The following is a 22,297-nucleotide window of genomic DNA, read 5'->3' on the forward strand; positions in this document are numbered from 1 at the left end:
AAGCTTATGATAGAGTACTTCGAGATTTAATTTGGTGGGTGTTGAAAAAGAAAGGAGTCTCTGGATACTAGGTGTGAGATATATACGAGGGAATGCTAACAAGTGTGTGAACAACTAGTGGAGAGACGAGTGAGTTTTCAATGACAATAGTTTTACATCAAGGGTGAGCATTAGCCCATACCTCTTTGTCTTAGTTATAGACGATTTAACTAGGCACCTACAAGATGACGTACCGTGGTGTATGTTGTTCGTGGACAACATAGTTTTGATCGATGAGACCCAAAGAGGTGCCAGCAAAGTTAAAACTTTGGAGGGATGCTCTAGAATCTAAAATTTTTAAAATTAGTTGGACTAAGACAAAGTATATGGAATGCAAGTTTAGTAATAATAGGTGTAGAGATGTGGAAGTAGTTAAGTTTGACGACCAAGAAGTACAAAAAAGAGCACATTTTTTATATCTTGGGTTGATAATCCAGACAAATAGAATAATTAAAAAAGAAGTTGCACATAGAATTAGAGCTGGGTGGGCGAAGTGGGAATGTGCAACTGGAGTTTTATATGATCGCCGCGTATCAATGAAGCTGAAGAGCAAGTTCTATAGGGCAACTGTGAGATCAACTTGGCTTTATGGAGCAGAATGTTAAGCGGTCAAGAAACAACATATGCGTAGGATGAGTTTAGCTGAGATGAGGATGTTGAGATGGATGAGTCGCAAGACAAGAAGGGATAGAATTTGAAATGAATACATTCAGGAGAACTCCAATGGGCGATAAGATGAGAGAAAGTAGACTTAGGTGGGCTTGCTATGTGCAACGGAGACCCAATACAATACCTGTTAGGAGGTGCGAGTTAGTTCAAAAAAGGCGAGGGATAGGCCCCAAAAGGAAATGGTTTGAAGTAGTGAGGAAATATATGGGTACTTATGGCTTCATTGAGGGTGTGGCCCTTAATAGAACAAAATGGCGGGCTAGGATTCATGTAGCCGATCCCAAATAGTTAGAAAAATGCGATGATGATGATGATTTTTTAATAAACATTTAGACTCCAAAACGAGCAATTAATTTTTTTTTAAAATTTACTAGCCAAATCTCTCCGTAGAAACTAGATGGTCTATGACAAACAAAGCAACAAAACTATATTTTTAGTTCATTTCCAAAATTACAATAATGTAACTTTAAAATTTACTAGAGCTTAGTGGGTGTTCTTGAACACTTTCTTCTTCTTCCAAGCGTTTGATGTTCTGGCCATCTTTGCTTGTAAGGAATATTGTACATGAAACAATTTTTTCTAATGAAATACTTCTATTATACTTAATGGTTGAGATTTGGCTACTTGATGTATTTTCAAGACATTATTCCTTGAATCAATATAACCGCATATCTAGCGAGCTTTCGTAGCAATGCCTTAAAACATTTTCTTGAACTTTCAAATTTTCAGGTGTTTGGTCTGGTACTTACATTATTTAATCATTTTTAAATGTTGTTTTGCATTTCTTCAACATTGCATTTTGTTGAGGTGGGCGCCTTGGTGGGTCTGGGTGCCCGCCTAATGCTCCCCCCAGGTAAAAATAAGCTACCAAAAGAAAAAAAGAGCTAATGCCTATTTAGGGCCTTTCTTTCTCTCTCTCTGTCTCTCTCTCTTATGGGCCCATGTACCCTCTCCACATATTAGAAGAAGAAGAAGAAGAAGTGGCCTTCAAGTGTTCAATGCAAGGCCTCTCTCTGTCGCTGACACACATACACATACACACTCAAAGACACATATAGACCCATATGCTCGCTCTTTACATATAAAAGGAACAAAAAGTAGAAGATGACCTCCAAGTGTTCGATGCGACCTCCCCCTCTCTCTCTATGTATTAGATGAAGAAAAAGGAATGTCCTCCAAATGTTCAAGACCTCCCTCTCACAAACACAGTTCCTTATGCTCTCTCTCTTTTACTCTACATACAAGATGAGATACAAAGAAGATATTTTTAAGTATTTCATGTGAGGCCTCACACACATACTTGTGCACGCACACATAGACACAACAAATGCTGCCCCCCCAAAGAAAAAGGAACAAAAAAAAAGACTGCCTCTTCTCTCTGGGCAGCCGCCTTTGCCTTTTTGAACATTGCTCTGGGTTCTGTTTTTCTTGCTTGCTTTGCATCTCATTCGCAAAACGCATCTTCAGAAGGTAGCTGCCCCCTGTCTGGCAAAGACACTCATGAAGAATCCATTGAGAAGGGTGGTGGGTTAGATGGGGATCATTGGGTTAGGAATTTCTTATAGGGGTGGGGTCCTGTGATTTAAATCCCGTATAATAGTGAATAATAATTATCAAAAAAATTTGAACTTTAATTTTTGGATTCTTCTAAAAGCAACGCTGCACCTAATAGGAAAACTGTAGATGCTGAATAGTGGTTGTCAGATTGTTGGACAAATTTTATTATGGGTTCTTCATTATGAAAACCTGACGAAGAATCCAACACTTGCTGCAAAGATTGTTGAATTTTTTATGTCAATAATATTGGAAGAAAGTCTTTCACTTCGCAATATGCTTGGTAAAAGTTTGATACCTGAAAAATGATGAAGTATTGGATTCGTTGTGTTTTGGAAGAATTACATTTCACTCATTCTGTGGATCATGCAATGTTGTCCAAGGAGGTCCTTGTAGATGCCCTTCTCCAACATGCCTACGCAGAAGGATCCTCCTGATTTAGCTGTCCACTAAGGAGCCAAAATGGTGAGGATATACTTGTAAGTGATTTATCTTGATGGAGTTCTTGGAGCAACACAGAAACTCTCTATCTACAAATTTTGATCATGGGAGCACTTATTTATCCCTTTGTTGAATTTTGTCCAGTTCATTATCACTACTTACAGCTTGTGACCTTCAAATGGAATCATCGTTCATGTGTGGCTTCAGTCATATGATTAGGAAATTGAAGGGTTGCCAACCAAGTAACTATGGCTTGTGCATTATATGCATGAACTTTTGTTAGTATTTTGTAGAAGTTATAGGTGAATCTCATGTTGACAACTATTGATAAGAAAGACCAAAATGGACAACTAGCTGCTTTTTCGATTATTAGACATTTTGGCCCAAACGATCATGATAATCACCTTCAGTTCCTAGGAGTAAATAAGTCCAACCACCACAAGACTGGATTTCCACTTGCAATATGTAGTCAGTACTCTTCTTTTTTTTGGGTAAGTGTAGTCAGTACTCTCTTTATGTGCTTTATATGCATAAAGTGAGACTTTCAATTGCAAGTCATCAATCCTTCTTTATGCTATTAGGTTTTATCCTTAATTATTTTCAGAATTTCTTATTTTCCATTTCGATGAGATGTGCTATGTCATATTAATGGTGCTCCAAAACTATTTTAGTTTAATGGATGACTTCTTTATCTGTGTATGCTTGTTTTTGGTTCATCATTGTGAGGCCTGCATTTTTTCACCAGTACTGTTTTCTCTCCTGAGTTTTTGTTTCATTGCCATTTGAATGCATTCAAATTCTTGATGATTTCTTCTGTTGGAATTATTGTGACTTTAGTAATTTGTCCATTTATTGATTTTAAAGGTATTGGCATGAGTTCAATGATTTCCAGTTCCAGCTTACAATGCATCAGGTATGTTGTACTTTTAAGGTTCTATGTTGTGCATGGTTGTCCTTTATTAATCATTTGTGGAAGAATATCTCTACAGATATGCTAGAAAAGTTTGGGTAGAATAAAGTTGCGACCAATGTTCAGAAAGTGGTTCCAAATTTGAGAGATTCATCCTTGGGCTTGGAACCTTAGAAAGAATCAACTAATACATATATAGTATAGCCAAGTGGATGGGGAAATCATAGAATTCAAAAGAGAGGTAAAAAAGAAATTATTCACAGAAATTAACTATTAACAAAGATGCATGAAATAAAAGATAGGATGTTTTTTATTTCCTTTTTAATTCTTTTCCTTATGTTCCAAATTACATCATTTTTTGCATCTCGTATATTATTATTTCCTTAACATAATTTTTGTGAGGGGGGATCCATGAGACAACCAAAGAATTTTAATGTCCAACTAGCCACCTTTTGAAGGTTTTCTTTTCCTCTGTTTTTTATTTTTATCACCTAGAGGACTTGGGCAAGGGGAACCTCTATTGCCCTTTATTTTCACATTGGCAGCTGATATGTTTAGTCGCCTTGTTGACATACCCTTAAATTTGGGCTGATTGGGGATTTCTCAGTGACCTTGAGTGGTTCTCGTTTTACTCATTTTAGTTTATAGATGACACTTTGGTTTTTATGATACAGGCCACATCTCAATAGAAATATACGATTTATGTGTTAGAGGGTGATTTCAGGGCTCAGAATCAACGTCTGGAAAATTTCCATGTTAGATGTGGTTTTTGAATAGATATAACCTTATGTGGCTTGCCAGGTGACTAAGATGTTAGTTCGTATGTTCATAACTTTATACCTCATGTTTCATCTTCTGTATACTTGTAAGCCTAAGAAGAGATTATGAGATCCATTAATTGGAATGGTGGAAGGCAGATTACTCTCTATAAGGGAGGATTACACTTAATGGTTCCGATCTTGCTTATTTGCTGATATACTTTATACATGTAGTCCAGATGCTTAATAGTGTCACCGAGAGATTGAAGACGTTGCAATGTGAATATTTGGAGCACCTGTTGGAATCTCGTAAGTCGCTTCTGATTATGTGGAAAAGAGCAAGTAAAAAAAAGAGAGTGGGGACTGGGAATCAGATGGTTGAGAGATGTTAGTGGGCACTTCTAGGAAGGATTCCATGTGGACTGGTTTGCAAGGAGGAGGCACTATGGAAGGATGTCATTCTAGCTAAGTACAGTTTATTGGATTTAAGTTGGGGGACTAGAGGACTGAGAAAATAAGCTAGTGTTAGTGATTTGAGTCTAAAAGAGTGGTGGAGGGTGAGAATAATTCATGCATTGGATTTAGCAGTGGGGATCAGAGTTAACAAGTCAGTAAATATCAATATATCGGCTTACCATAAAATAAAAAATAAATCGGTTTTATTTTAAAAAGTCGGATGAAAATATTGGGTCAGAAATACAGATCCGAAAAAATCCTTTATGTAAAAATGTCATGAATACATCGGATTAGGCTAAAAAAATAGGAGCGGGAAAAATAGATGAGTTTAAAAATTTTAAAATTCCAAAAAATAAAAAAATATGCCAAAGCCATCAATAAGTAATCCATCCATGAAAACTTTACTAAACTAATATAATTAAGTCAATCAATTTAGATGTCTTATGAATATTATCCCATCATCCAAAAGTTAATACAAAATTTACTAGATAGATTCAAGATTAAACATAAGGGATGCTAGAGTCATCAAAATTAATCGAAAAGTTAGGAGTTTGGGAAGGTGTAAGCCCCAAGTCATGTAGTCATGCATAATCATCATAATCATCTAAAATTTTTCGTCTCTTTGAAAACCTCTTCTGGTAATGAACCAAGCCGTTCAAGATTAATTGCATTAAAATGATGCTTTCATTTTTACAAGATGCTGTCATTATCTTCGAGTTCACTCTTATGTAAACAAAATCGGTTAACATAGTTGGTGTCAATTTATTCCTTTTTTGGTTTGTGTTCCTTAAAAAACACATCAATTTCTTTCGCAGAGCTACATGGTTGGCTTAAAATTTGAATAGCAACCATTCCAACCAGTGGAATGCTTTCTCCACATACTTCCCACCAAACTCCTACATTATGAGAAAGTTTTTAGCCACAATTCAAGATAGAATTATAAGTGGAATAAAATTTGTTTTCTTAAAATAATGACAAAACTAATAATACAAGAAAAAACTTACGAGGATGAGCTTTTGACAATAATTCCATTGCAACACCATCAATCAAATACATTTAGATCCCGCGTAAGATACTTCAACAACTCTGAAAAGAATACATTCTTGTGCTCTTTCTGGATCATTGTATCCGAAATCAAGGCAATACCAGCCTTCACTTCAGTATTGTCAAGTTTAACAAACCCACGACACACTAAAGATGGATTAAGAAATGCGACAACAACCTGAATGGGGTGAATTATATTTTTCTTTCGCCTCTTTGTAAAATTCTTCAACAATTCAAGATATCTAGACTCATTACCATTACAAGTTCTCTTTAGTGCTTCCCTTGCCTTTTGTATTGCTTCATATAAATATCCCATGGTTGATCCCTCACTATCAACTAAACGAAGCCTTTGATAAGAGGCTCTAAATGCTGTGATTATATTTATCACATCATTCAAAAATTTGGAGCTATGAATTATTTCTGTGATTTTTTTCCCCATTTTTACTCTTGTTATAACTTATAGCTCTCCATTCATATGATGCAACCATCAATCTTAAATCCTCTTCTACTTGCAATATAGATTGAACCATAAAAAAGTTGTAAATCTAGATTTACCATACTTTTTCAATTTTCTTCCATTTGTGTGCTTTCTCATTAAATCTAAAACAATGGTATGCGGATACAAAAAACCCACTATCAACTTGCATCCTTAATGATATCTTTTATCTAAGTGGCATCCTTATCAATGTCTTTTAGAAGCAAATCTAACCTATGAGCAGCACACCGTATTTTATGAATATGAAGGAGTTTCGGTTCTGTTAGATCACCAGTAAGTACATAATTTGATCAATTGTCAGCCACAAGTTGAACAATATTTTGTGGCTCTAACTCAATGCCTTTAAGAAACATCTTTTCAAGAAATAATCCAAATCTTTTATGCTCAGATACCTCAAATACATTTATAAAAACTGACCCCTTTGGACAAGAAGCAACAACATTGAGGTATCCGACTAGAGGTTTGACATCAAACTGCATCCTGATTGAACCCATGACTCTTTTATTGAAGTTACATCTGCATCAATTTCCATCCTGAGTTCTTGTACCAATTTTGTGCGAAGAGATGAGTAACTTGTGAATGTGTAACCAACACCAAAATTGTTACATGCAGTTGCAAATGAGAATTGGTAGTAGAGGTACCAACTGATGCATTAGAATTACCAAGGTTTATCGAACTTTGATCAACATTTTGAGCATATGATGTAATTTTGTTCTTCTTCTTTGGGGGCTTAAAAGATTCCTCATGTGTCGCACATACAGCCAAAGCTTGTACATCATCAAGTACTTGAGGACAAGATTTTAGCCACAGAGAGAGAGAGGCTGTGCATTTATTGACAAAGAAGTTACTTGTGCATTTATCATGAATAATATTGCATTTAATGTTATCAATGCACAATCATTTGTTACTGTGATAAATGCATGTATCAATTTTAGTGTTGGTTACACATTGTCAAGTTATTCATCTCTTCGCACTAAATTGGTACAAGAATTTAGGACATAAATTGATGCACATGTAACTTCAATAAATGGGTTCAATTAGGATGCACTTTGATGTCAGATCTCTGGTCGGATATGAAAAATCGGTCATTCCTCAATTGTGTTGCTTCTTGTCCAAAGGGGTTAGTTTTTATAAATGCATTTGAGGTATCTGAGCAATGAAAAACTAGATTATTTATTGAAAAGATGATTCTTAAAGTTATTGAGGAGTTAGGGCCACAAAATATTGTTTAACTTAATCACTGACAATGGATCAAATTATGTACTTGCTGGTGATATAATAGAATCGAAACTCCCTCATATTTATAAGACACGGTGTGCTACCTATGGGGTTAGATTTGCTTCTAGAAGATATTGTTGAAGATGTCACTTAGGTAAAAGATGTCATTAAGGATGCTAAGTTGATAGTGGATTTTTTTTGTGTCGGCATATCATTATTTTTTTTTTTTTGAAAAAGCACATAAATGGATGGGAATTGAAAATGTATGGTAGAACTAGATTAGCCACTAACTTTTTGATGGTTCAATCTTTATTGCAAGTAGAATTGGCTTCATTGATATTTGTATCATCTAAGTGGAGAGCTATGAGTTATAACAAGAGTGAAAATGGGAAAAAAATCACAAAAATAATTCAAAGCTCCAAATCTTGGAAAGATGCGATAGATACAATCACCACATTAGAGCCTCTTATCAAGGGTTTTGTTTGGTTGATAGTGATGGGTCAAGTGTAGGATTCTTATATGAAGCAAGACAAAGGGCAAGGGAAGCACTAAAGAGGACTTGTAATGGCAATGAATCTAGATATCTTGAATTGTTAAAGAATTTTGAAAAGAGAAGAGAAAATATCATTCACCCCAATCGTGCTGTTGTTGCACTTTTTAATCCATCTTTAACGTGTGGTGGGTTTATTAAACTTGATAATCCTGAAATGAAGGCTGGTATTGCCTTGATTTCAGATACAATGATCTAGTAAGAGCATAAAAATGTATTCTTTCAGAGTTGTTGAAGTACCATACGTAGGATCTAAATGTATTTGATGATGTTGCAATGGAATTATTGTCAATAGCTTATCCTTGTAACTATCTTCTTGTATTATTCGGCTTTTTAGTACTTAAAAAATAAATTTTATTTCCCTTTTAATTGTATCTTGAATTGTGGCTAAAAAATTTCTCATTATGTAGGAGTCTGGTGGGAAGGAATGGTTGCTATTCAAATTTTGAGCTAACCATGTAGCTCATCAGCATGCAAGAGAAATTAGAATGCTTTTGAGGCGACACAAACCGTAAAAAGGATTAAATTGACACCAACTATATTAACCAAATTGGTTTACGTAAGAGTGAACTCGAAGATGATGATTGCTTGTCGTGAAATGAAAAGCATGATTGTAACGCAATTAGTCTTGAACAACTTGGTTCATTGCCACTTACCCAAAAAAAACGCTTGGTTCATTGCCAGAAGAGGTTTTCAAAGATATGGAAAATGAAGACACCTCCATATATGATGATTGTGATGATGATGATGCATTGATACATGACTTGGGGCTTGTACTTTCCCAAACTCCTAACTTTTCTATTAATTCTGATGACTCTACCATGCATTATGTTTAATTTTGAATCAATCTAGGGAATTTTGTATTTAATTTCGGATGATGGGATGAGAGTCATGAGACATCTAAATTGATTGACTTAATTATATTAGTTTAGTAAAGTTTTCATGGGTGGATTACTTATTGCTGACTTTGGCATATTTTTTATTTTTTAGAACTTTAAAATTTTAAAAATTTTAAAAATTTTAAACTTATTTGTTTTTTTCATTTTGATGTTTTGAGCTTAATCCCATGTATTTGCGACATTTTTACATAAAGTATTTTTTTGATCAGTATTTTTGACCCGATTTTTTCATCAGACTTTTTACAATATATTGATATTCCCTAACTTGCTAACTATGTTGCAGGTAGCAAACATGTTAATGGTTGTTAGGGGGAGACTGAATCATTAGAACACGTACTGGGCTTATCGACTCATTGTTCCTTTGGTATGATGATGTGGTCATTCATCTTAAATTTTTGTAGATTGGCTTGGAAGACTCCCTGATTAGTGGCTTGTTTGATGTTATACTCCATTGTGCTCTTGGGGACGGCTTGTTTGTAAGTGCAATTACTTGTTATGACAGCCTTTTGGGCATATGGAGATAGTGTGATAGGCATCTTTAGTGGGGAGAGAGTTCATCAAGTTGTCTTGCGGGAGAAGATTCATGAATAGGTGATTTTCTGGTCTTTGAGTAGACATGAATTTCAAGGGTATCTGATAGTTTTATAACCTAAGGGATTTGGTGGTTGGTGGCTTTCTCTAAAAAGCCACCTTTAAGATAAATGTCTTCAACGAATGGGGAGGTGAAGATAAATTTAGTGGGAGTTTGAGGGGCAGTTTAGTGTTTGGCGATATTAGGAGTCGCGATATTAGGAGTCCACTTAGGCAGTCTGGTTAGGATTTTATTGTCATTTTTGGTGCCCCATAGATTTTTGTGATTTTTCCTATTGTGACAAAGGCTTTATTATTTGGCCTGGAATTTTGTTGGGGATGGAGGACTCACTTATTGTTGAATGTGATAGTATTAATATGATTAGGTGGGTGGCATAGTCTTGTATACCTTGGCAGTTGGGGATGATCTTTGGGAAGGTTTAGGACATCCGTTCTTTCGAGGTCAATTTTTTTTCATCATGTTTCCAGGGATGTTAATGCCGACATAAATGAATTAGCTATTGCGGTGTTACAGGTGATAGGATTTATCCAGGCGGGTTTCGGGGATCATGGAGATGAACTCTTTGGGCACCATCCATATAGGTTGCTCTTGCAACTTTAATTCTAATAAAATCTTATTACCCATTGAAAATGCTTAACGATAATATGGAAAAGGGTGAATTTATCTGTATTGAACTTGGGTATCATGATCAGCCCAATCAGTTGTTACTCAATTAGATCCCTTTAGAAACTACAAAATGCTATAAATTTTCCTACAGTTAAAGGTTTTGCTTTCAACCGTCCAATCAAGTACCAATGAGGCGCTTACAGCCACTATAAAACTTTAGATGTTAGATTGAACTCAAATTTCTGACATCTAACTTCTCATTCTCCTGCACTTATAAAAATATAATAAAATAATTCAAAAATAAAATGATCACAATACAAAATTGAAATTTGTCAGGTATTTTTTTCATTTTATTTTCAAAGATTTTATTTTATTTTTTAACCACAGATGTGCCCATGAGTTATTCACAGCCACAAAATTCATCTTGATCAGATTTGTTGTTTTTAAAAACACTTCAATCATTGTTTTTCGCTCTCAACTGTCCAATCATGATTAGATGATTGAGAGTGGAGGCATTTTACAGCAAAAAAACTAGTGTAGCATTTTGTAGCTTTTTCTTATGTGTATACAAACTTATCAATGCTAATGATGTTATTTTTGATGAAACTGTATTCAAGATACAAAATCTTTATTACAAATGGCATTGGTGCATGAAACTTACTACTAATTCTTGCTACTAATAGAGAAGGGTTTTGATTGTTAAACCTAAAGACAAAGCACGGCATATTGATCACAAAAAGGAAAGGCATTCACGATAAGTGTGTCGTAGCATGTTAAAAACATGCTATGCTGCATCTCTTGCTGTTCATTCCATGAAAGGAAGGAAAGGAATAGATAAAAGAGGTCCGCCCATGACCAGTGTGTAGACATTTATTTGTGGAGGATTACAACAAAGTGAAAACGATCTTTCTATGTTCTTTTGAAAAATGTGGGGTTACAAAAATCTTGATCACGTGAGGTAATGTAACCAATATGGTTGATTTGAGGCAACTGTCACTTTTAGAATTTCAAGTAGAAGATCTTGGTCCCATGGGATATTCCTTGGATGGGAATTGGTCTGCACGCACATATGTACTCAATGAGATTAGTGTGTATATATATATATATATATATATATATATATATATATATACACACATTCCTAGGATGGCAATTGGTCTACTTGCACGTATGTACTTAGCAACATCGGCTCGAATGAGATTACATTAACATGGTTCATATCACAAGTGATGAGAGAAGTGGATACCACACTTGAAAGAAATATAAACTATTAGCCTAAGAGGATAATCTATCACATAATATTGATGACCTTGATATCTATTGACTTCTCAATTTGCACCTGCTGAAATTGTTTTTGGGTAACAATCACTTCTGACAGTCGTTCTTTGTAGAATTTTCTATCTTATAGGATACATTTGGCTGATGTCAGTTGTCATCATTGTTACAACAGTAGTTCTCATTGATAGGGGCAGATTTGTACATCAGGAGTTTGTTGTTTATGTTCACTAAATTGAACTGGTGAAGTGGAGAATGCTCAACGCATGTATGTGAGTCATCCATGATGTATGTAACCAAAGATTAGATTGAAGAGATTAAGGAACTTTGAGAAATGGGCTGAAAGAAATCCAAGATTGGCATATTTTAATCGAAAATTAACATATTCGGAGGTATTCATAAAAGTCTCTAGACTGGGTACATACTCCACTTTGGTGGAAGGATATGCTTTCTGGGAGGGAATTTCTATTCAGTTGGAAGTTTCTTGGGGCCAAAAATTCATAAATGTGGTTTCTGTCAATATTGTAGTCATATTCCTTAGGAAGCTTTCTCCTTGGCAAATTGGCTGCCAAAATAAGGTTTAGACAAGGAATTGGGTGGACTGTGGGATTAGTTGCTCTATTTCTCTTTCCATTATTAGTTTATTACTTAATGAGATTCATCTGTTACAAAGAAAAACAAATTCTGGGCTTTTGCTTTAATAGTTATGAGTTATGTATTGTCATGGACCGATGCATTTTACAAATTTTAATTGTTGTTTTTTAATTTTTTTTTGGTATTATCTAGGAAGAAAGGGATGCTATTTTAGCAAAGATTGAAGTTTCCCAGGCACATTTGGAATTGTTGAAGCGAACAAATGTGCTGAATGATGCTTTTCCTATCTATCATGATGGAGACTTTGGAACAATTAACAATTACCGATTGGGCCGTCTTCCTAAGATACCAGTAAGTTTGGTTGTGATTGCCAGCTTTGGCTTTGGTTGCCTCTTGTGCTGTGGAGTAACAGGTCTCATGAAATGAATATATTCTATTCAGTTCACTTTGAAGTTGCTTGGATTTAAAACTTATGGCCTTCTAAGACTACATACTTAATTTTCTCTTTGTGCTAATGCATTCATCGACATTCATCTTTTGGCTTGTTTGATTGACCGTTTTGTTTGAATATCTAGGTTGAATGGGATGAAACAAATGCTGCGTGGGGTCAGGCATGCCTACTCCTTCATACAATGGCTCAGTATTGTCGACCGAAGTTCTTGTATCCTTTGGAGAGCATTTGATAGTTATGTCCGTGCATTTCATGTTACTGGTCGGATATTAATTTTGTTTTTTTCTTGGAAATTGAATTTTAACTAATTTGTGATATGCGCTTTAATTTCGTCGATATTAGAAATTTTATCATCTTTATCTAGTTTCACTTCGCTAGGCTTACAATTTACCTTACATTGTAAAGTCAAATCTGAAGTAATTTTTATTTTCCATTTGATTTGCACCTTCAGCTAATTGAAAAAAAAGATCAATTTGGGGAAAAGTTAAGAGCCATGTATATATGCTCATGAATCAGTCATTTAATCATGCAACCCTAAAACGGGTCATTTAGCTGAGAACATACACTACATGGCCAGCAAAGACTGTCAGTTGTCTCTGACTCATCCCTAAATGAGTTCCTTATCTGGCAATGCTAGGGTTACCTTGTGTACCCAAAGAGACATTAACCTGTAGTCAACTAATTATGTGGCATCCACATGCCCTTCCTATGAGGAGAGAGAATTGCCATACGTGTTTGTATAATCAACAATTGTGGTATCTTGAAACAGATGAAATCTTCCCACCAAATCTGTTGCATCACATTTTAATCTATAATCCAGTCTTATTACGACTGGATTGGTCATTGAATCGTTAAGCAGTCCGTTCTGGTCAGAAATGGTTCAACCAATTGTTTGACTCGTCAGATTGTTTAAAAGCTTTAAAAAGGAAAATTAATTGAAAAGTCCAAATAGTTAGAAAGAATGGAAAGACGGACAAAAATCTGTAAAGTGGGAAAATTTTAAAAGAAAAATGAAAGAAACTGTGAAAAATTCTGGACAGCATATGAACTTCAAGTATGTGTGTGTGTGTGAGAGAGAGAGAGAGAGAGAGAGAGAGAGAGAGAGCAGGGGATCTTGAAATGCTAGTAGATCCCTATGCTTAGGAGTGCTGTCCACGCACCGCATTTATTTGAGATCTAAATCCCCAAATGCTAGGTATCATGATCCTAACCTTTTGGGGATCTTGATCTTGACCTCTTGGGGAGCTTGCTCCCACCTTTAAAGAGTGTGTATGGTTTAGGATTGTACATAAACTCTTTAAAGTAGGGATCTTTTTATTTATAATAGTTCATCATCGCCAAAGCCTTTTCCTAACTAATTGGGGCCGGCTACATGAATTCTGGTCTCTGTTATTCTACTCTGTTAAGGGCCATACCCTCAGTGGAGCCATAAGTCCCTAGATTTTTTATCACTACTTCCAACCATATCTTTTTGGGCCTATCCATTGCCCTTTTGAGCTTTCCACTTGCACAAACTCGTACCTCCTAACTGGTGTTGTACTGAATCTACGCCACACATGGCTAGCCTACCTAAGTCACTCTCATCTTATTGCCTACTAGTGCCACACTTAAATTTTTTCAAATGTATTCATTTAGAATTCTATCCCTTCTGGTCTTGTAACTCATCCACCTCAACATCCTTATCTCTGCTACACTCATTCTATGGGTATATTGTTTTTATCCGTCCAACATTCTGTCCCATGGAGCAATGCACAACTGTCATATAGAACTTGCTCTTCAGCGTCATTGTTATGTGACAATCACATAAAATTTCGGTTGCACATCTCCACTTCACCCATCCAGCTCTAATTCTATGTGTGACATCTTCCTCAATCTCTCCATTTTCTTGGATTATCAACCCAATATATCGAAAATGCGCTCTTTTTGGTATTTCCTGGCCATTAATCTTAACTACTTCTCGTCTCTACTCTTATTATTACTGAACTTTCATTCCATATACTCTATCTTAGTTCGGTTAATTTTAAAACCTTTAGGTTCTAGAGCATCCCTCCAAAGTTCTAATTTTGTGTTGACGCTGTTTTAGGTCTCATCGATCAAAATTATGTCATCTACGAACAACATGCACCACGGTATCTCATCTTGTAGGTGCCTAGTTAATTGTCCATAACTAAGACAAAGAGGTATGGGTTCAATATTAACCCCTGATGTAGACCTATTGTCACTAAAAACTCACTCATCTCTCCATTAGGTGTTCGTACACGAGTTAGTGCTCCATCGTACATATCTCTCAGCAAGTCGATGTAATGTCTGGAGATTCCATTTTTTTCTACCACCCACCAAATCAAATCTTGAGGTACTCTATCATAAGCTTTCTCTAGATCAATAAAGACCATGTGGAGGTCTTTTCCATTTGTCCAAAACTCAATCAGTTATCTAAGTAGAAAAATAACCTCAGTTGTAGACCTCCTTGGCATAAAACCGAATTGATTTTTTGATACACTCGTTGCTCAATTACTCTCTCCGAGATCTTCATGGTGTGGCTCATAATTTGATCCTTCGATACTTCGCATAATTCTGTACGTCTCATTTGTTCTTATAAATAGGTACCACAATATTTTCCTCCCTTCGTCTGCATTTTATTTCTTCTCAACATCTTGTCGATCAACTTGATCAGCCAATCAATGCCAATCTCTTCCATGCACTTTCAAACCTCTATCAGAATACCATCTGGTCCTAAAGCCTTTCTGATGCATCTAAAAATTCACCGCGAACTACAATCGGCAAATACCACTGTATTTTAGAGAGAAACCAAATCTGAGAAAGATATAAGAAGAGGAAGCACAAACGTGCGGATCTGAGTCCTCCACCACGTACCCACAACACAAGAGGAAAAAGAAAAAAACCCACTAAAGGGCCACTTTCTCTCTCTCTCTATATGCTCTATAAAAAAAAAGTCAACTTCTTGATTCACTTCCATAAAAACCCTACCCCACTGTTTACAATAGATCCCTCCTTTGTACCAACACTATTCCCTTTTCTCTTGGATAACCATGTCACCCAAAATTACCTCATTCCTAGTAAAAGCAACCTACCAAACTAACACCCAACCAAAAAGATAAGACCGTACTTATCCTTTTCATTAGGATAACTCCTATTAAAAAAAAGGATTGTTTCAACTTAGCACAGATCCCACCACAAAAAAAAAAATTATTATTTGAAATTTAAATATATGGACTCACTTCAAATGGACTCTAAAAGAAAAATAAAGATTTAAAAAAAATCATTTTTTGTTTCTTCTTCTTCTGATAGCGATTTGATCGCTCCAGATAATCGAGCACGATAACTTTTACTGCATTACTTTTTTATCTTCATCCTTGTCAAAGTTTCCTTCACTTCTGATATCCTAATTCTTTGAATGTATCTATGACCTCCGCCCTCTTTTATGCCAACGGTTCCTTCTACCGTTATGTTCCCATTGTGTTTGTCATGTAATAATATTTGAAGATAAACTCTCCACCGTTTGTTTACCTCTTCACCAAGACCTTTTGATCCTCACTCTAATACATTTAATATGGTATAGATCCGTATACTTTTTCTCGCTTAGTTTTGCTAATTTGAAGACATCTTTTTCACCTTTTCTTGTTCCCAGTTTACTGTATAGATTATCATATGCCTTAAGTTTAACATTTACGTCATGTTCGGAGTTCCATTTTCCTTCTTGACTAATTTATTCCTAAATAAGTCTATTTTCTCATTTTGTAAATTCCACCACCTAGTTCTTGGATACCTATTAATTTCACCCTTAATCTTCTATGTCTTTATACAGACACGCATAATCACGAATCTATATTGGGTAGTCAAACTCTCTCCTGAGATAACCTTGCAGTCTTTACATTATGGTTGATCTTCTTTCTTAACTTGGAAGAAGTCTATCTGGCTTTTATGTGATCCACTTTTATAGGTTATTAAATGTCCATTTCACGTTTTAAAGGAAGTGTTTGCTATTGCTAAGTCGTAGGCCATAGCAAAATCTATAATTGTCCCACTCATCTCATTTATTTCACCAAACCCGTATCCCCCATGTGCCCCTTCATATCTCTATTGTCGTTCTCCACATCACTATTTAAGTCCCTTCCTAAAAAGGTTCTCTCTCCATTTGGTATGTCGTGGACGTCCTCCCAAAATTATCTCTTCCCCTAATTCAAGTTTAATTAATAGGAGTCTATCACCTATTTTGTTGACATTAACTACTTTATCTTGTAAATCTTTGTCTACTATTATGCTTTCGCCATTTCTAGTACTATACTTTCTTGTATACCAAAGTTTATACCCATCTATTTCTTTAGCCTTCTCTCGTTTTGGTTTCCTGTAGACAGGCTATGTTCATTATCCTTCATCTCATGTCATCCATTAACTGCATACTTTTACTTGTAAGGATTCTTACATTCCATGTGGCGAGACAAATCCTATTATTTTAGACTAGCTTCTTTACCTGCGCTCGTCTAGAATGTCGCAAGAACCCTTCTCTATTTTTCACTGTAACCAGGTGACATGCGGCGCGTCGCTTCTGGGGAATGCCCTAGCTAGCCCTTACTCATTTTTCACTGTACTCGGGTTCCGGCACGGCGCGTCGCTTTTGGGGAATGCCCTAGCATAAGCAGATACTGTAGGTTCAGGGTTCATGATAAGTTTTGGCATAGTTTTACGTTGGCTGCCTACCTAACACAACCCAGCTCTTTTACTTGGTGTGGGATGTGTAAGGAAAAGTTTAAGGTCCTCACCCTTCTTAGGTTATATATATATATATATATATATATATATATATATATATATATATATATATATATATATCCTGGATTTTGTTAAACTATTACCTCTCAAGCAGGATTCTCTTAATCTACACAACATATGTTGAACACTTATTATTACCCTTGCTTTGTTATAAAAGATCGTTTTGAGGAAGGGTAATATTTGTTATCAATGATGGGTAGAATAGATATTCTTATAAGAAGATAATGGTATTTTATAAATGTTGTGAAGGAATTAATGCTCTATAAGGGTGATGTCACACCACATGGGGATTATGTCATTCCATGTGATATGTCATGATCTACTATAGTTAATAAATACTTATGTTTCTAATTTTTACTTTATCCTTGATTATTTACTTAAAATAACATTATGAAGAAGTTACTATATTGTGGATAAGAGTATCAAGTATCCCAAATGTTGATTAGGTCAAAGAAATACTCCATGAGAGAGTAGCCTAACAAACACATACACACACACACGCACATATATCGAGAGAGAGAGAGTGAGAGAGAGGAGAGAGAGAGAGAGAGAGAGAGAGTGAGAGAGAGAGAGAGAGAGAGAGAGAGAGGGACCACATAAAACCTTGGATATCGTGGGTAGACTATTAAAATTGAGAAAAGGGATTATCATACTCAGAAAGTCATCAAATCTGCAAGAAGCATCATATGACGTAGATTAGTTCTCATTCCATCACTTTTCATGGTGTATTGACTTAAAATAACATTATGAAGAAGTTACTATATTGTGGATAAGAGTATCAAGTATCCAAAATGTTGATTAGGTCAAAGAAATACTCCATGAGAAAGTAGCCTAACAAACACATACACACACACACGCACATATATCAAGAGAGAGAGAGAGAGAGAGAGAGAGAGAGAGAGAGAGAGAGAGAGAGAGAGAGAGACCACATAAAACCTTGGATATCGTGGGTAGACTATTAAAATTGAGAAAGGGGATTATCATATTCAGAAAGTCATCAAATCTGCAAGAAGCATCATATGACGTAGATTAGTTCTCATTCCATAACTTTTCATGTTGTATTGCATCGCATCAATTATACTTTTCCTTGCAGCCTCAGTACCCGTTTTCTCCACCTCAACAATAGGATTACTAGTGGTATTTCTCCTGCCGACTCCTGGTGTGCCCATTACAGTACCTTCCGCTAGCAGATACAAATCTCCTTGCTCTAATGGGCACATCAGGAATGGATTGGAGAAATACCACTAGTAATCATAATATAAGTAATGTAATTATATTGAAAGTATAGTTGTGTTTCTAGCTAGCTATAAATTAAGAAAATCATCAATTTGGTTGTTGTCTTGGTCTTTAAGGTTGGGACCAAGATTCCTAACAAAAGGAACTGCGATCCATGCATAGGGGATTGAAATCCCAAAGTTTAGAAATCCCTTGAAGATTCTTGTCTGGGAGTTCCAAAACAAGTTTCGGAAGGAGAATCGCCACCTTTGTTGCATCAATAAATAACACAAAGGATGGAAAGAATTAGGGCAGTATGGGTTATGGTTGTATTTATTTATTTATTTGTCTCAATTTTTCTTTAGGAACTTGGGGTGGTGGAATGTTCCTTAATTGTATGGATTGCAGATATAGAATCAAGATTATTCCAATGGGAAGTTACCCACGGATAACGGACAGCAACAACAATACATTTGACCTGTAAGTAATGGTTGCTGATCTTTGCAATGGTTACTTGGCTTTAAATGTCATAATTACTTGGGATTCAAAATCCATCATATAATACCTGATCATGTGCCCTTTGCAACTTGTATTTGCCTTTGGAAGAATTTAATTATTGATTGACTTAATTTTTAATTCAAGTTTCCCTCACACGAATAGTTTTATTTTCGCTCACATCAGTGCTGCCTAAGTGAATTCACATGGAGCTTGTCAACTATTATTAATTTCTTCTTCTCTCCAAGTCACATAGCCACCGTGAATCCTATATGATTGATAAACTGATTTCCTTTGTTACTGCTTCTCACCAGCAGCTGAAACCTGATTAGCAACTATTGTCTTCCTGCTCAATGCCCATGGTCCCCATTGTTTCTCACAATGGTTTTACAGTTGGGATAATACAAGCTGCATTCCTTTTGATTTGTTCCTGATATTGGCAAAATATCAAAAAATCTTTGTATACCTGACTCGATAATGATAACAATTTGTTCTATTAGTTGAAATTCCAAATAAGCAGTAGTTGTTCTTTTTTGCAGTCTGTTTTCATTTTGCTCGGTGTATCTAATGAAGATTGATGACTTTATGCAATATTTTAAAATGTGGGATGCGGACCGATGCGTTGAGGATGCCGATGCGGGTGCATCTCGCTGATGTAGTCAATAAATATAAGAAAATTTTAAAAAATCTAAAAAAATGGGTTAATGCATAAAAAAAATATGGAGGTGATTTATGTGATATTAGATATTTCTTTTATTCATTAACTCCAAAAATATCAGCTGTCAAGGATTCTGTATCAGCTATCCCTTGATAGATCATAGAAGACATCAGAAAGTTGAAATGAAAAACTTGAAGCTAGTTTCATAAATCATGCAACAACCATAATCACAAATTTGCAACCACAAACTTTAAAGTTACAAAATGCAAACTAAAAGTCCATGAAGATTAAAGAGTTCAAAAGTATCACACCCAAAAAAAACAAATATAGATTTCTTGTTGGTCCTTTAAACCCTCGATTTGTTGTTAACTTTGCTAAAACTTCCGCAAGTGAACACCCAAAAGAAACAAATCCTTAACCAAAGATCAACCAATACGAAAATATAAGAATTTCAAAAAAATAAATTTCCGCTACTTCTTTTTTTTTGATCGATTTGATGAATTAAAGGCCATGGATGTGGCAGTTATTGGTAGTTTGGGGGGTTGTAATAGCCCCCTAAACCCTTTTCTCCCTTTTTCGGGGCTTAAAAAGTAAAAAATACGCACTCTCAAGTGACTTTTTTTTTCACATCACTCACTGGCCACATATGCGGGCTATGGGGTGCCTATGCGGGTGCATCCCTCTAAAGTGCATGTGTGGCCTCATGCGATGCGGTTCCCAGCGCATAATGCAATATGCGGCCGCATTTTAAAACCATGCTTTTCTGTGAATTTACCTAGAATGAGTCAAAATTATTCTTCTGTTCATTTGCTTTTACGTTCCTGGCAATACGCAACATCCTGCTGATAAAATAGTTGACTCCCAAAGAGCAAACTAAATGGAAAAACTAGTGTTTACTTGTTACATTCTCAAAATGAGGAGGAAATCATAAAGTTATACTTTCTTGGGCTTCCCATCTGTCCATTAAGAGTTCATCTTGACGCCTTCCTTTGAGTATGAAATTGGATTACATCTATTGACTGCACATTCTGACCTTGCCGGTCGACACCCCTTGTCTATAGTAAAAGCGTGGCCTCCAACGTTTTTAGTGCACAATAGGTGCTGAGCGTATCGGTATGGACTCATGGGGTTTTCAGCCTCCTTCAGTTGATGGAAAACGCACTTTGCTACGTTGTTATCATCATTTCCCCTTGCAGGTCTTCTTTCATCCTTTAGATAATCTTTTGAATGTCTTGATGATAAGTGGATTTTTTGATGAGATGATAATCACAGACATACATTTCGCTTTTCCAATTTTGATTGGAGCTCTTATGCAGGTGTAGCATGAAAGTTTCTATTTTAGAAATAATTTACATGCAAGAAATTTTTTTGTAGCTTGATAGTTTCTATTTTAGCAATAAGTTTTATACAAGAAAATTTTCTCCCATGTTCCGTAACTCTTTTTGATCATTAATAGTAATGTTTTCAATAAATTATAAATTTCGAAGAGCAATCCATGTGGAGTGTACCAAGAGAGATGCTTAAACCGCATCAAATTGATCTGAAAAATTGATATTGCATCTCTTGAATGAATTTTGGATATTAAACAAGGGCTGTAAACCGGCTGGTTCTCTCCCCAAGACAGTCTCAATGTTGCTTACTGTTAAGGAATAACCTGCTCTCTTTTACTTATGAACCTCCAAAATGCATTAAAGGGTAATTTTCGGTTTTGAAGAAGGGCAAGAAGTGGGCTCCCTATTTTCTCATGATAGAGTATCTCTTTTACTTATGGAGCCTTTGACTTCGCATAGGAAGTATCACCAAAAGGCAATTGGCCTTTAGACTGACATTATTGCCATCTCCCAGGATTCCTTAGTAAACCCCTGATCCCTCTAGGCCCTGCATTGCCCCTTGAACTCCCATTAAAATTTAGCTTCATCACCTCATTTGTTAAATATGTCCATCTCAAATGCGGCTTCACTAGTGGTTGTCGCAAAGAAAGCACTCCTATCCCTTAAGAAATCTACTACTCAATATTCTCGAAGCTAAGGTCTAGTCGAAGCCTAGAGAATCACGTATCATTAATAATTGCCTAGAAGATGACTTTCCGAACTCTCTGCATATGCCCCACACCAATGGTTTAAAAGAAGGACTCAGGCTGGGATTCACTGGGGTCCTGTTCTCGAGTTTGGAAATTCGGACTTAGCTGTGTTTGTCAAAGACTTGGCTCAGTCCTAAAATATAAATCAAATATATGGAACCTTTTAGATTTGGCTGGTTCCCATGGTTATGTTTCTAGGCTCGGCAGCCTGCCGAGTCCTAGTCACTTGAGCGAGTCTTACTTGGATTCACTGGTCCATGTGAACTCTATAACATGAAATTGCCATAATGAGGCAGCCAGAGTTTTTGGGAGCCCGATGTTAATTCCGGAAAGTGAATCTTCTGTTTCAGATCCTGGCCTTGGTAGAACTTGTCTTTGATTGGGTTTTTGATTGAAAAGATGTTACGCTGGTTCCTCATGTGCCTAAGAAGGCGAAGCAATCTGAATTGGAGCCAATTCAATCTCTAATCGATCTTTTTTATAGAAATAGCACTCGATCAAAGGGG

The 22,297-nt window shown here is 35.9% G+C and overlaps 1 protein-coding gene across 4 annotated transcripts in view; it reads left to right on the forward strand.

The window, feature by feature from the left end:
* Window positions 1-22,297, forward strand: part of ATG6 (AUTOPHAGY 6) — a 44,676-nt gene that overhangs the window by 13,994 nt on the left and 8,385 nt on the right. For 2 of the 4 annotated variants that reach the window (XR_016054019.1, XR_016054029.1), the window contains 5 exons: window positions 3,568-3,616; window positions 9,318-9,398; window positions 12,294-12,452; window positions 12,677-12,762; window positions 18,967-19,038. Coding sequence is in view for 2 of the 4 variants with exons in the window: in XM_006847688.4 (XP_006847751.2) it covers window positions 3,568-3,616; window positions 12,294-12,452; window positions 12,677-12,762; window positions 18,967-19,038 (366 nt within the window). In the remaining 2 variants the exon portion in view is untranslated. The remainder of the gene's footprint in view (window positions 1-3,567; window positions 3,617-9,317; window positions 9,399-12,293; window positions 12,453-12,676; window positions 12,763-18,966; window positions 19,039-22,297) is intronic. The other 2 variants (XM_006847688.4, XM_011626294.3) reach the window with 1 other exon arrangement.

This window comes from Amborella trichopoda, chromosome 1, assembly GCF_054954075.1.
Source record: "Amborella trichopoda isolate Santa Cruz 75 chromosome 1, AtrichopodaSantaCruz75HAP2 v2.0, whole genome shotgun sequence".
NCBI lineage: Eukaryota > Viridiplantae > Streptophyta > Magnoliopsida > Amborellales > Amborellaceae > Amborella > Amborella trichopoda.